Genomic DNA, 14,700 nt, shown 5'->3' on the forward strand with positions numbered 1-14,700 from the left:
CTTTTTTTTCGTACACTTTAACTAATTTATCTTCTTTAACTAATTTATCTTGATGTATCTAAAATAGGTTATGTTCCATTGTTCTCAAAAGAGTTTTTTTGTTTATTCTTTTAGTAGTAGTATCACTAGCAACAAAAATAATACTTGCGTCTATAAAGGCAAATAAACAAAATTTATTTTACTACATTATATTGCTAACCGCTATAAACAAATTGAACGTTCAATAAAACATTTGTGAACCGTTTAACGGAAAGTTCGTTTATTTAATAAATGAACGAACATAAATATAATTTTTTGTTCGTTTAGTTAAATGAACGAACGTGAACAATGGTTTCGTTCGTTCATCTATGTTCGTGAATGTTTGTTTATGTTGTTAGTTTATGTTCTTTTAAGTTTATTTATTTTTATATATGGTCAATTGTTTTTTTATTATATTACTATATTATATGTTCGTTTATGTTCATATATATTCAATAGTGTTTGTTTAACATGTTCATGAACATAAACAAACGAACATGAACAATGTAATTTGTTAAACGAATGAACATAAACAACAAAACTCGTTCGTTTATCCGTTTGTGTTATTTCGTTTGTTTGACCGACTTAAACGAATAAACATAAACTAACCCTTATTTGTATCCATTCAGTTTATTTACAGTACTACCAAAAACCAATACATCAAACAGGAAAATATATTTATATGGTTAGTGATAACCAAGAAACTTTATACTTTAATAAAGCAATTAAGGAATCTGTATGTACAGCCAAAATTATAAAAAAATCATTCATGTGGTGAAGTGTTTATTACAAAATTGAATAACAAACAATAAAAAATAAACACGATTATTTGTAATTATCCATGTGGCAAAAAATGAACAAGTCCATTTTAATATTAGTGTGAATTGAACACATATATCATCTTGTAAGGAGTCCACGTCCATTAGAAGAATCAACTATGCAAAGTGCAAATAATCTCATCTATTCTAATAAATTACTTTTGTCGCTAATAAATTATTTTTTCATATATCATATTCTCATTCATTTTGTCAAATGTAATTTTATGATTATTTTAAATTTTTTTTTCTATATATCATTTTATATGTTTTTTTTTATTTTATTAAATTTCATATAATATTTAATGTAATAATTATAATAAATTTAGTAATAAATTGATATCTATGTCGTTAATGGATTTACTTTTTAATTTCAAAGTTTTAAAATTAAAACTTATTATTTTTTTGTTTATTTATAAAAATTATTTGGTTAAATTTAAAAGATAAAAAAATTTCAATTTTAATAATTCATTATTTTTCTTATTTCTTATAAATTAAAACTTTTCAAATATTTAGACCTTCATATTTAACATAATATTATCTTTTAACTTACTCTTGTAACACATGATTCTCACAACTATTAAAATACTAAACCAATTACTTGATTAGCAAGACGTTCTAGGAAGGGAAAAAAACATAAAATTGAGCAATATAATCACATAAATAAATAAATTTATAACAATAATCATTTTTTTATAAAATTTATAAAATGACCATTTACTTCGTTGGGCTAGTAATGTTCATTTCAGAGTTGGTCATGGTTGGTAGGTATGAGCTATGAAATTTGACACCCATACATTTCAGACTAAAATTGTATTTCAAACTATCAGAATGTATGAGTATAGGCATTCCAACATTCCAAAATGATGTTTCAGAAAGGTAAAAGTAGGGTATTTGTGTGTTGTTTGTTCTTCCACAAACAATATATTTATTTGTGTTTGTTCATCCATTGCTGAAACCCTATTTTAATAGTTTTTGCATACTAAAAAAATGAGTATGTATAAGGATTTTTTAAAAATACCAATTTCTAATGGAGGCCAATGACACTTTAAAGAGAGATCTATGCAATATATTATTCCAGGCTACACATGTTTTGGTGTAAATATAACCAATGATATCAACTTCGATGAGTTAATTACATTGATTGTTTCCAAGCTAAGTTACATACTAAATCACTAATCATATATATATATATATATATATATATATATATACATACATATATATATATATATATATATATATATATATATATATATATATATATATATATATGGAAATGATCAAATGAGAACACCTAAAAGGTTGAGAATGCGAGAACAGTTGTGAGTCAATCAATATATAAGGGCATATAAGTAACTGTATATTTTAATTAAGTTAAAATAAAATAAAATTCAATCAAATTCCCTTAAATTTATGATCAGTTACCATAAAGAAAGAAATATTTGATATTTTATTTTTCTTATTAATGGAATATAAAAAACATTTTTACCAAAATTTATTTAAAAATGAAAAAAAAATCAAAACTTTTCTCCTATTTCCCTTTTTTTTTCAAAAAAAATGAATAGAAATCCAACCCCAAATCAATACATTTATATTCACAAATGATTTTTCTTTTCAAAAAACATGAAACTACTCCAATCACAAATGAATACATATCAATTTACAAGTAATCCAATTCCTTTTTTTAATCAACTGAAAATAAAAAGAATACCTATAATCATAATTAAATACACTCATTAACACATGATTATACTGCTATTCACAAATAAATACACTGATATTAACAAATGAGTACCCTGCTATTCACAAATGAATAAATGAATACCTCTAATCATAAATAAATACATTAATCCACACATACTATTCATAGATGAATACAATGTTATTCATAAATAAATACACATTCTAAATATATTCATAAAGAGAGATCAGGAGACTTAAAGATAAGAAAGATGTAGTAGACTGCAGAAGTGTAACAGCCTGGAATTCCATGTATTGTTATATTTATGATTTTGGGTGTTTTAAGAGGGGACTCGGCGAGTTGGAGCTCAGACTCGCCGAGTAGGATCGCGGATCTGGTCGCGGGTTCGCGACTGGACTCGGCGAGTCCGGTATGGACTCGGCGAGTCCGCGCTGTTTAGCGAAACCCTAACCGTTCAGGTTTGGGACACATATAAGGGGCCTTATGGCCATCATTGTTCACCCTAGTCCTGTAAGTGAAACCTTAATTCGATTGTGAGCATCTGGAGCAAGGTAGAAGACCATTATTGATCTTGGAAGTGCTATTTTGCAAGAAGGAGGAGGCTTGGTTAAGGGAACAGCAGGAGAAGCCACATTCAGAGGGTTGGGGACACAGAGCAACGTTATTCAGGTAATAATTTCGAGTTAATCCCTTCTATGTTGATGTGTATATGGATTTAGGGTTTATTGAACCCTTTTGTGGCTAGATTGAGTGTTCCTTAGTCCCCCAAGCGATTGGAATCCTATATTGGGACCCTTGGAAGTCCAAAATGTCCCATGCCTGAGCTTTTCGGGAATCAATGGAGGTTTTGGATCGGAATCCTTATGCCTTAGGTCAAAACGTGAATTATGAGTCATGGGGTGTATTATGAGCACCGAAATGAGGACTTTACGTGATGAACCAGTCTAGGAAGGCCAGACTTATGAATGGTCGGAGCAGATCTAACCTTAGAAAGCAGTTTGAGCGGTTGCATGGCATGGACTCGCCAAGTCCGATGAACAGGCTCGGCGAGTAGCTTGAAGATTAACTGGGACTCGCCGAGTTGTTCTTCAGACTCGACGAGTTGAGTCGGGGTGGCCCCGCGATTCTTCCAGGAGGAACTCGTCGAGTCAGGGGAGATACTCGACGAGTAGAAAGGGAATCTTAGAGAATTGGTGAGGACGTCTAGACTCGCCGAGTCGTCCTAGCGCTCGCCGAGTCGGGTCAAGTTGACCGTTGACCGTTGACCAGAGTTGACCTATGTTTGACTTCTTAGGGATAGTCAAACTTAGAAGATAAAAGTGTTAATAAGAGATGTATGGTGTTATAGGGAGATTGTAGCTCGGCGGATCGAGTACGAGTGATTTCGGGATTTGCTAGCTTTCGATATTCACGAGGTGAGTCTTCTCACTATACGTACCCGGAAGGGTTTAACTGTGTGACCGGAAGGTCGGATATGGTATGTGATATATGTGCTAAATGTGATAAGATAATTGTTATGCGTGCTATGTATGTTTATGTATGTATGTTTACGTGGGCCGGAAGGCATTATGTTATGGGTCGGAAGGCGTGTAATCTGGACCGTAAGGTTGGCGTGGGTAGGACCGGAAGGTTTACCCAGCAGGGACGGAAGTCCCCTGAGACACATGGACCGGAAGGTCAGGGCCTGGAAAGGCGTATGTGCGTAAGTTGTATTTTGGGGAACTCACTAAGCATTTATGCTTACAGTTGTTATGTATGTGTTTCAGGTACTAGCGAGGACCGTGGGAAGACGTCGGCGTGATCTGTACACACTGATAGATGTTTTATGATCTTGGGATTCATATGATTTGTATTTTGACATGACACTTGGAATGTTTATGCCTTGTTTTGAATGAAAACACTTTATTTTGAAATGAAAATTTTGTTTGAAAATTTACGTTGTTACAAGAAGCTAGGGTTCTCAGTTTTGCACCCATCATCTCTGTCCAAGAATCCACACCAGATTCACTGATCGAATCTGATCCTCCAAAGCCCTAATCTAGGACTTCAACATTCTGATTTATAAAGTTCTTGATCATATAAATTGCACATCTCACTTGTCATCTTTAACCTTTTCTCTTCTGTATTCAACATTTTGTTTATCAAAGTTGGCATACCTAGCCAAAACAAATGGAATCCTCGAGTAGAATCAGATCCCACTGGAAGGAATGGAATCAATGATTCCCTTATAAATCGTAATGAAACTCCGTAATCGGAATAGTTTGTGAAGTGTAACATGTGCCATAAACCTAAACCCATCACTAACACATTTGGATAAGTATTGTTTCTTTTGAAATCCGTAATGACATGAGTGAGATTAGTAGCGTAAGGTGCGCAAATGAAGTCCAATTTCATCACAATTTCTTCAACCACGATATGATAATTACTATGTCGTTTAAACAAATCCTCCTGAATCGATTCCATTTCATCTAAACTCAAAACCAAATCTAACAACGAAACCACAACAATCGCGCTTGTGAATCGCTTGCGACAACGATCCATGAAACATTTAGTAGGTCCGAGACATCGATCTGACTCAATTTCTGGAAATCGCAATCGAAATATCGAGAGTTGTTTTCGAAATCCCATGAAAACCCATCAAAATTGGAGTGGAAATTAACCTCGTTTATTAAAGAAATGCAAGGCGTGAGATCTTGTTGTAACATAACAGTCGGAGAAGAGGGGAAAACATAAGGGAAATAAGGAATGAGGTGAATACATACAGCGAGACTGATGAAAAGAGCACCGCTGAAGAAGAGAACTTTATTATGACTAAGATGCCATCCCGCCATAGCCATTAGCACAAATAAGACTACACAGGCCACCATTATTCCCAATTGGACGGCCCCTTTCGCTTCCGCTTCATTGGATTCAAGGATGTAAGTCTAGAATCTCCAATGAATACCAATGAAATAAAATCGAGTTGTAGGAGAACGATTGAAGATCGAGTTGCAGGAGGCCGATTTGGCGTTGAAGCCATGGAGGGTTTTGGTGATGGAGACGTCTGATGATGATCGAGTTGAAGGAGACCGCTTTTGTTTCATCGATTTAATGCTCTATGAGATCAGGTCAAGAAATAGAGAGACATAAAGTAATTATAGGAGTTTACAAAATTAGGGTAATGCTTATTTACCTTAATAGCCTTTATAATTTTTTTTTAATTTAAAAATTTAAATTTAAATATATTAATAATTAGAAAAATAACAATTAATTATAGCCACACATCTTAAAAATTAGATGACCCATATATGTTCTCACGTTCTCAACCTTTTAGGTGTTCTTATTTAATCCTACTCATTCATATATATATATATATATATATATATATATATATATATATATATATATATATATATATATATATATATATATATATATATATATATATATATATATTTCAATTTATTGAATAAAATATAGTTATGTAGATTTTGATAATATTAATGTTATATATTTTCTTAGTTTTATTAGTTTACATAATGTAATTTTGTTTGTTGTTAATAATGTTGTCAAATAATATTCTTCGATTTTCCAAAAAAAAATTGTGATGACAATGAATCTTTTAATTCTAAAAACAACCAAATTTGTAATTTATTATGATAACAAGTAATGGATTTGACAAATTTCATTCTCTCTTCTATAGAATATTTGTGTTGGGAATAAAGAAAAAGAAAAACCAAGTCAAAGCAGACGAGAGCTCATCGAAAGTCAGCATTCTACTGCTTTCTTCGTCCCTAACCTCCTTCCCTCTTTCCCCCACTTACGCATCAACTCCAAGTGCATAAACACAAATACTCCTTCCTACACGTACATCCAAAATTTTTTATTCTTTATTGTTCATATCGTTATCGTCTGAAATCAACTTGAATTCACTGGTTTCAGCTTGATATTCGCACCGTTTGACGCAGATTGATGCATATGAATCATCGCTTGTATGTAAAATTCTACTTCATTCGGAGAAACTAAGGTTAAAATTTCAAGGATCAGACAAGTTTTTGTGTGTGTTTATTTTGCTTCACTTCTGGCCTATCTCTTTGTAAGCACCACTAAATCTCTCTATCCTATTATTAAGATTGAGTTTTCGATGATTAAATTAAACGGGAGTTTGACTTGTGGTTATCAAAACTTTGATTCTTTTTGGAATTTTGGTATAGGTATTAGGTGTTGCTTAGGGTTTTTTTACTGTAAGTAACAGTACTAGGATGCAGTTTGAAGCCTTAATAACACAATAGAACTTTAAGATGACATTGTGTTAGGAGCGTGAGTTCCTTCATGATTGGCCATATTTATCATACACTTATACTCCACCTACATCAAAAATGTTGATTCTATGTTACTTATATAATTACATTCCGAAAGCAACTTGACTTCACTGCTATCAGCTTGTAATTCACACAGTTTGACCTAGTTTGATGCAGATGAATTACTGTTTGATGGATTTTCTTACTTCATTTGGAGAAACTGAAGTTAAAATTTGAAGGATCCGATAGTTTTTGTTTCTATTTTGTTCCATTTCTGTCACCAATCCATGCCATTGTTAGATTGAGTTTTGGATGATTAAATTTAAGGGTTTGACTTGATGTTATGAAAACTTTTCTTCTTAGCTTGTCATATCTGTTATTGTCTTGTTCCTTGTTCATCAAAAGGGTGAAGATTATGTGCTTCTTGATGATGAAGTATATGTTTTTGATTGATATAGTTAATTGTAAACCCTAACAAATTAGTTTCACATTCTGACTTAAAATTTCTTAAATTTGGTCTTTAGGTAATTTTGCAATGCACCGTGTGGCCAGTGCAGGCAATACCTCAAATTCATCCCGTCCTCGTAAGGAGAAAAGATTGACTTATGTTTTAAATGATGCTGATAACACAAAGGTCAGACTTTATTTTGTTTTTACCCTATTTCTTCCATGTTTATATATATATATATATATATATATATATATATATATATATATATATATATATATGTGTGTGTGTGTTTTTTCTGAGCCTTTGTGTTTGCAGCATTGTGCAGGTGTGAACTGTTTGTCTGTCTTAAAGCATTCAGAAGCAGATAATCATAATTTCCTCTTCACTGGAAGCCGTGATGGCACATTGAAAAGATGGGAATTAGGGGAAGAGGATGCCACTTGTTCATCTACTTTTGAGTCTCATGTTGATTGGGTATTATTTCATTTCTACTCTAAATAAATTGTATTATTTACCATTAGTCTTTTATCTTTTTGTGAGATGATTCCAAGTCATTATTGTTACATGATGGATTATTTACATTGGGTCTTGGAGATCAATGAGTTTTGGCTTTTTGCATCAGTTTTTTTTGGTGCTTAAATCCATAGTACATTTCAATAACATAATATTCAAGATACCAAAATTAGTTTTGCACTATTTTAAAGCCTGCATATTGTGTGAAAACAGTTCTATAACTAAATAAATGTTAGTGAGTCTATTACTTCCTTAAAAAAAAGTCGGTTTTTGTACAGGTCAATGATGCAGTCCTTTTAGGAAAGAATACCCTTGTCTCCTGCTCTTCAGATACTACAGTCAAGGTTTTTCTTGATTTTATAAAATTCCTTCATTAATATTCTTATGATTTGTAATAATAATACTATACTGTGTTATTCCAGATTTGGGATAGCTTTTCTGATGGAACTTGTAAAAGAACTCTCCACCAACACACAGATTATGTTACTTGTCTTGCTTCCTCAGAAAAAAATGTAAATTTGTTGAAAATTTGTCACCTCTTTATAAGAAATCAATATATATATATATATATATATATATATATATATATATACTTTTACAAAACCAAACATACCTTTCTTGTAGAGCAATATTGTTGCATCTGGTGGATTGGGTGGTGAGGTGTTCATTTGGGATCTTGAAGCTGCAGTTACTCCAGTCATCAAGAATACTGAAACGCCAGCTGTCACTGATTCTTCAAATGGAAATTCAATGCCTACAAGTCTACGTGCTGTAAGCTCAAGCAATGGTATTACATCACTCACAAATACACCTCAAGGATATGTTCCCATTTCTGCTAAAGGACATAAAGAGTCTGTTTATGCATTAGCAATGAATGATACTGGAACTCTTTTGGTCTCTGGTGGCACTGAAAAGGTAGATTCTTCTTTCCAAAACATTTGAAAATTCCACCTCATTATTTCAAAAAGTTACTCAGTTTTATCAGTGAAAATGAAAATTGATTTTGTATTTGGATTACATTGCTATAATTGAATAGACTTTGTTCTGATACATCATGAATGTTTTTACTAAGAGTAAATTACACGGATGGTCCCTATGGTTTGGGGTAATTTGCGTGCTTGGTCCCTAACTTATTTTTTTAACTCGGAAGGTCTCTGCTGTTTGTTTTTGTTACGTGTTTGGTCCCCGTCTTACCTAAAAAGACTATTATTTAAATAGGGAAAATGGTAGGGTAGGTAAGGTATGGTGAGAGGGGGTGTGTTTCTTTAAATAAATTAAAAAATCAAGGGCAAAATAGTCTTTTTAGGTAAGACAGGGACCAAGCACGTAACAAAAACAAACACTTGGGACCTTCCGACTAAAAAAATTAAGTTAGGGACCAAACGTGCAAATTACCCTAAACCATAGGGACCATTCGTGTAATTTTGCTCTTTTACTAATTATCCTAACATAGTAAATGAAGTCCTCATGTTTCTTGATTTGTTATTTTTTGTAGGTTGTACGTGTTTGGGACTCAAGAAGTGGTTCAAAGTTGATGAAGCTTCGTGGGCATACAGATAATATTAGGGCTTTGCTTATCGATTCTACAGGAAGGTTTGTTACTTTGTTTTCTCATTTTTATCATTTTCCTAAAATGAAAAATTCTATCTCCAATTTACAACTCAATCTCATTTCCTAATTTCGTTTTATAAACATATTTGAAACTTGTGTATATTTTAACGATTCTTTAACAAGGTTTATTAACTATTAACTTGTGTACACTTCAATTTCATGATTGCAGGTTTTGCTTATCAGGATCCTCTGATTCTATGATCAGGTAAGCTGTTTCATGAAAAAAAAATCTTTTTTTATTTTATTTTATTTTATTTAAAAAATATATATTTGTGGTAGACTATGGGATCTTGGGCAACAGAGATGTGTGCATTCATATGCTGTTCATACAGATTCTGTATGGGCACTTGCTACTACTCCAACATTCAGTCATGTGTATAGTGGTGGACGAGATCTTTCTGTGAGTCTGCTTCTATTTCTTTATGTTATTAACTTATTATTATAATAATTATCAATCATTTAATAATAATAATAATATTATCTGTTTCTACTTGTAGTTGTACTTGACAGATCTTTCTACAAGAGATAGCTTATTGCTATGCACAAAGGAACATCCAATTCAGCAATTATCATTAGATGATGATGGAATTTGGGTTGCAACAACAGATTCCTCTGTGGACAGGTGGCCTTCTGAACACTTGAATCCTGAAAAATTGTTTCAAAGAGGTGGTTCTTTTCTTGCTGGAAATTTGTCTTTTTCAAGGGCAAGAGCTTCTTTAGAAGGATCTACCCCTGTGAGTTATGTTATCTTTTTTTTTTTTTTTTGTGTTTATGTTGATGCATATCTGTTTACATAAACTAACTCATGTAATTCATGTGTAGGTTCCTGTGTATAAAGCTCCCACCTTAACTATTGATGGAATTCCAGGAATAGTGCAACATGAAATATTGAACAATAGAAGACATGTCCTAACCAAGGTAAAATATTAATCTTTTTTACATTTTTAAAAAAAGAACACTTTTCGTCTCCTATTTTGTATTATTTTTTCTTGAAGAACTTGAAACTGATGGTGTGAAGTGTCAATTTGATAGGATAATGGTGGTTCTGTAAAGCTTTGGGAAATCACTAAAGGTGTTGTGATTGAAGACTATGGACAGGTTTCATTTGAAGAGAAAAAGGAAGAACTATTTGAGATGGTATGTATGAATATAGATCTTTATAAAAAGAGTAAATTACATGAATGGTCCCTATGGTTTGGGGTAATTTGCGCATTTGGTCCCTAACTTATTTTTTTTTTTTAACTCGGAAGGTCCCTTCTGTTTGTTTTTGTTACGCGCTTGGTCCCTGTCTTACCTAAAAAAACTACTATTTAAATAGGAAAAAATGGTGGGGTAGGTAAGGTAAGGTGACGGGGGTAGGGTTGGAGGTGTGTTTATTTAAATAAATTAAAAAAACAAGGGCAAAATAGTCTTTTTAGGTAAGATAGGGACCAAGCGCGTAACAAAAACAAACAGTAAGGACCTTCTGAGTTAAAAAAATAAGTTAGGGACCAAACGCGCAAATTACCTTAAACCATAGGGACCATTCGTGTAATTTGCTCTTAATAAAAAAAACAATGTGTGTGTATATATATATATATATATATATATATATATATATATATATATATATATATATATATATATATATATATATATATATATATATATATATATAATCTTCATCTGTTCCCATTTTGATTTTATATATATATTATTTTCCAGGTCAGCATTCCTGCATGGTTCACTGCAGATACTAGGCTTGGAAGCTTGTCTATTCATTTGGATACCCCCCAGTGTTTTTCTGCTGAAATGTATGCTGCTGACCTCAGCATCACTCAGAAAGCTGAAGATGACAAGGTTCACACATTGGATTTGAATTAAGTAATGAAAAACATCATCATTGATGACTTACGAAATACAAATTACAATCTCTTTGATCTTTGCAGATTAATTTAGGTCGAGAAACTCTGAAAGGACTATTGGCTCCTTATTTTTCAAAGAAAAAAGTTAGATTCGTGTCTCAACCTCCAGTCAATGGAGAAGCTCCAAGCAAAGATATATCTTCCAAAAACATTCCACTTTCAAGACCTGAAGCAGATGCTAATGTTCAAAGTGATTCCAGAGTTTACCCTCCATTTCAATTCTCAATTGCTTCTCCTCCTTCAATTATTACTGAGAGTTCTCAAAATGGAATATGGAGGAAGAAAATTACTCATCTTGATGGAATTGAAGATGATGATTTCCCTCGTTGGGTTTTAGATGCTGTTTTGCTTAATCGTATGCCCCCAAGAGAACATACCAAGTAATTTGTTTCTTTTTATCTCATACATTTTAAATATTATAGTATTTAAAAACTACATTGTTAATGACTTAATTCATGAATTGAAAGATGCTCATGCAAGTTTCTTTGTGTTTTCAGATGCAGTTTTTATTTACATCCATTTGAAGGTTCAGCTGCTCAGATCTTGACACAAGGGAAGCTGAGTGCACCTCGGATTTTAAGAATGCATAAGGTGCGATATATTTCAACAATCACCTTAATATGAGTTTTTAATTTTTTTTTGTTTTTTGAAGGTTGTTAATTATGTTGTGGAGAAGATGGTTCTAGACAAATCATCAGATACTTTGATTAGTGATGGAGCTTTTGCTCCTGGATTGAAGCCATGGAAGCTTAAGCCTTCTATAGAGATCTTGTGCAATAATCAGGCATGTTCTTGAGTTTAATTCATAATGATTATTTTATTTAATTGGGTAGAATTTGAATTTTGAAGTAGTGTCTTATAAATTAAAAAGGTAAAACTGATCTTTTTGTATGCCAGGTGTTAGCACCTGAAATGAGCTTAGCCACTGTTCGAACTTACATATGGAAAAAGTCTGAGGATCTTGTTCTCAACTACAGGATTGTGTCAGGAAAATGATTCCATAGGTAAGTTCTTCCTCATAATAGCAACATACTTTATTCTCATTATCAATAATATTCTTTTAATTTTTTTGTAGGTCCCACATAAGCAAGTGTGGTGGTTGTTACACAAAATTGAATTTGGGATTTTGTATTTTGACTTTTTGACAAGGAGAGCTGTTGACTTCAGAGAAAAGAAGAGTGAATAATGGAAGAAACCAACTCTCTTGTAAAAATCCTTAGAGCTTTTGCTGGTTGCCGAGTTCATTTCATAAGGCTTTGTATAATTTTATTATTTGATGGGATGGGTGTTAATTTTATGAAAAGCAACAATGTTTAGTTGTTTTTCCGTTGTATTTTCCCCATTTTTTTGTAATTTTTTTTTATTAATTCACTTTGTTATTATTTTTGTCTTTTATTTGTATGTTATGTGTTCATTGTTTGTTGTATTTATGGATTTATTGATGATATTGATTTTGGTACAGAAAGTCGTCTGGTTAATAAGCTATTAATATACTTTTGATATTCAGTTATCACTTAAGACCAATGAAATTATATTATAGCAATGAATGTTTAATAATGATTTAAGTCGATGTTCATCGGTATGATAAGATAGTTTTATGTATGGAAACCTGTCTTTATTAGGTTGTCAATCTTTAATCGATAACCCCACTTTGTTGGTAGGAGATGACCTTACGAGATGGAATAATCTTGTCCCAGTCAAGATTAATGTTATGGTGTAGAGACTTCAATTAAATTGCGTATATATGAGAGTTAATCTTGGCAAAAGGAGGATTGGTATACGGTTCTTTTGGGGTTACACACCAACAACGTATTCAAACACACGTTTTAATGCGATTAAATGTTATTATTTGTAAAATCATCATTAGATTAAACTATTTGTAAATATGATTTTATGCAAAAATGATTATATATATATATATATATATATATATATATATATATATATATATATATATATATATATATATATATATATATATATATATATATATATATATATATATATATATATATATATAGGGACAGTTCAATTGAGAAAAAAAAGGTTGAGAATGGGGGAATCATTCTCAGCCACTCATTTATTTTTGCCGCAAAAGCTTCCGTTGTACCAGCGGAAATGGGAAAAGAATAAACATGTGTTTTCCAACAAAACATATTTCCTTAAACTATGCTAAACATTACTTTAATATATACAAAAACATTGCCTTTTTCGTTTGTTTTGTTTTGTTTTTGTTTTTGTTTTTTTTTTTTTTGTTTTTTTTTTTTTTTAAGAGTTATTTTTATTGAAAAATTATTTTAAATATACTAAAATTCATGATTTTTTATTCTCTACAAATAGACATCCATATTGATATAGTTTTAAAATAAAATAATTTTTTTATATATTTTCAGCTATCGTTATTTATAAGTGAATAAAAATGAATCAAGTTTTTTCTACAGTACATTTGTTATTCACTTATCAATAAAAACTATGGTTAATTTTTTTTACATTTTAAGTGTCACACCCCAGAACCAGACGGCGGAAATGTCCGAGGGCTATTGTGACTCAATTGAATACCATCACAATGATTATACATGAATCATAACATCAGTCATCACCATGCATTGAAATATTACAACTGATATTGTTTACATTCAGTACATTGTTTTAAACATTACATTTCCATAACTTTAACCGTTCGATACTAATTTAAACAAAACACCATGACATCACTGGATACATATTCTTCGATTTACCTGTTACCTGAGGATACAAGTATTTTGGAAAAAACGTCAACATATGAAATGTTGGTGAGTTCATAAGTCAAATTTGAAAATAATGATTTTTGTGAAGTTTGAAAACCCAGAAAATCCGATATTTTCTGAAACGAGTGTTGTATATAAGAAAAAGTGTGGAGATCCGTAGTATGCTTGTCGATTTTTGTAAACGTGTATAATTGTTAAACCTTGTATACATCACATAGGTAAAAGTGTTGAACTTCCCGGGAAAACCCGATGTTTTCCTCATACATAAAATTTCGTGTCTTATTGATATGGGCATATTTAGTTATAAAATTCATGCATTATCTTAATACTTTATGTTGATTTTATCTCATTTAATGAACAAAAGGTGCTTAATTAGTTTATAATTTCATTTTTCAGCAACAATTACATGCTCAGATGGAAAAGGAAGCGGAACTAGCGATTGGAAGCTTGGATCTTGGATTTTGAAGAAAGAAGGATGTTGCTGGACAGCTTGACCCTTCGTTAGTGTTTTGGCCATATCTCATGAACCGTAACTCCGATTGACGAGATTCAAAATGTTCTGAAAACTAGAAACAATTTCGGACGACTTTCATGTTTTGAGAAAATGCTGATTCCAAACGGACTCGGCGAGTAGGCCATAAACTCGCCGAGTTGGT

At 31.7% G+C, this 14,700-nt stretch overlaps 1 protein-coding gene and 1 pseudogene across 6 annotated transcripts; one reads left to right on the forward strand and one right to left on the reverse strand.

Annotated features, from left to right (window-relative positions):
- Positions 1 to 4,584: 4,584 nt before the first annotated feature.
- LOC111880891 (protein ALTERED XYLOGLUCAN 9-like) lies at positions 4,585 to 5,621 on the reverse strand (annotated as a pseudogene).
- Positions 5,622 to 6,225: 604 nt separating this feature from the next.
- On the forward strand, positions 6,226 to 12,711 carry LOC111880890 (uncharacterized). Of its 6 annotated transcripts, none has more exons than XM_023877302.3 (19): positions 6,227 to 6,384; positions 6,486 to 6,613; positions 7,343 to 7,452; positions 7,585 to 7,743; positions 8,061 to 8,126; positions 8,205 to 8,294; positions 8,407 to 8,697; positions 9,278 to 9,375; positions 9,563 to 9,598; positions 9,673 to 9,793; positions 9,891 to 10,127; positions 10,216 to 10,311; positions 10,426 to 10,530; positions 11,098 to 11,232; positions 11,322 to 11,677; positions 11,795 to 11,888; positions 11,950 to 12,081; positions 12,195 to 12,301; positions 12,373 to 12,711. In XM_023877302.3, the coding sequence occupies exons 3-18, from the start codon at positions 7,354 to 7,356 to the stop codon at positions 12,291 to 12,293; spliced, it is 2,214 nt and encodes a 737-aa protein (XP_023733070.1). In that variant the 5' UTR covers positions 6,227 to 6,384; positions 6,486 to 6,613; positions 7,343 to 7,353; the 3' UTR covers positions 12,294 to 12,301; positions 12,373 to 12,711. The 6 variants fall into 6 exon arrangements, with proteins under 6 accessions (XP_023733067.1, XP_023733071.1, XP_023733070.1 ...); XM_023877305.3 differs by having other exon boundaries at positions 6,486 to 6,544; XM_023877301.3 differs by having other exon boundaries at positions 6,228 to 6,384; positions 6,460 to 6,613.
- Positions 12,712 to 14,700: the final 1,989 nt, after the last annotated feature.

This window comes from Lactuca sativa, chromosome 2, assembly GCF_002870075.4.
Source record: "Lactuca sativa cultivar Salinas chromosome 2, Lsat_Salinas_v11, whole genome shotgun sequence".
NCBI lineage: Eukaryota > Viridiplantae > Streptophyta > Magnoliopsida > Asterales > Asteraceae > Lactuca > Lactuca sativa.

Excerpts from the sequence above, each read along its gene's own strand:
- LOC111880890 (XM_023877299.3), top strand. The coding sequence starts at position 7,354 with ATGCACCGTGTGGCCAGTGCAGGCAATACCTCAAATTCATCCCGTCCT. Across the intron at positions 11,233-11,321 it reads AGAAAGCTGAAGATGACAAG|ATTAATTTAGGTCGAGAAAC; the intron begins GTTCACACATTG and ends TGATCTTTGCAG. Across the intron at positions 11,678-11,794 it reads CCCCCAAGAGAACATACCAA|ATGCAGTTTTTATTTACATC; the intron begins GTAATTTGTTTC and ends TTGTGTTTTCAG.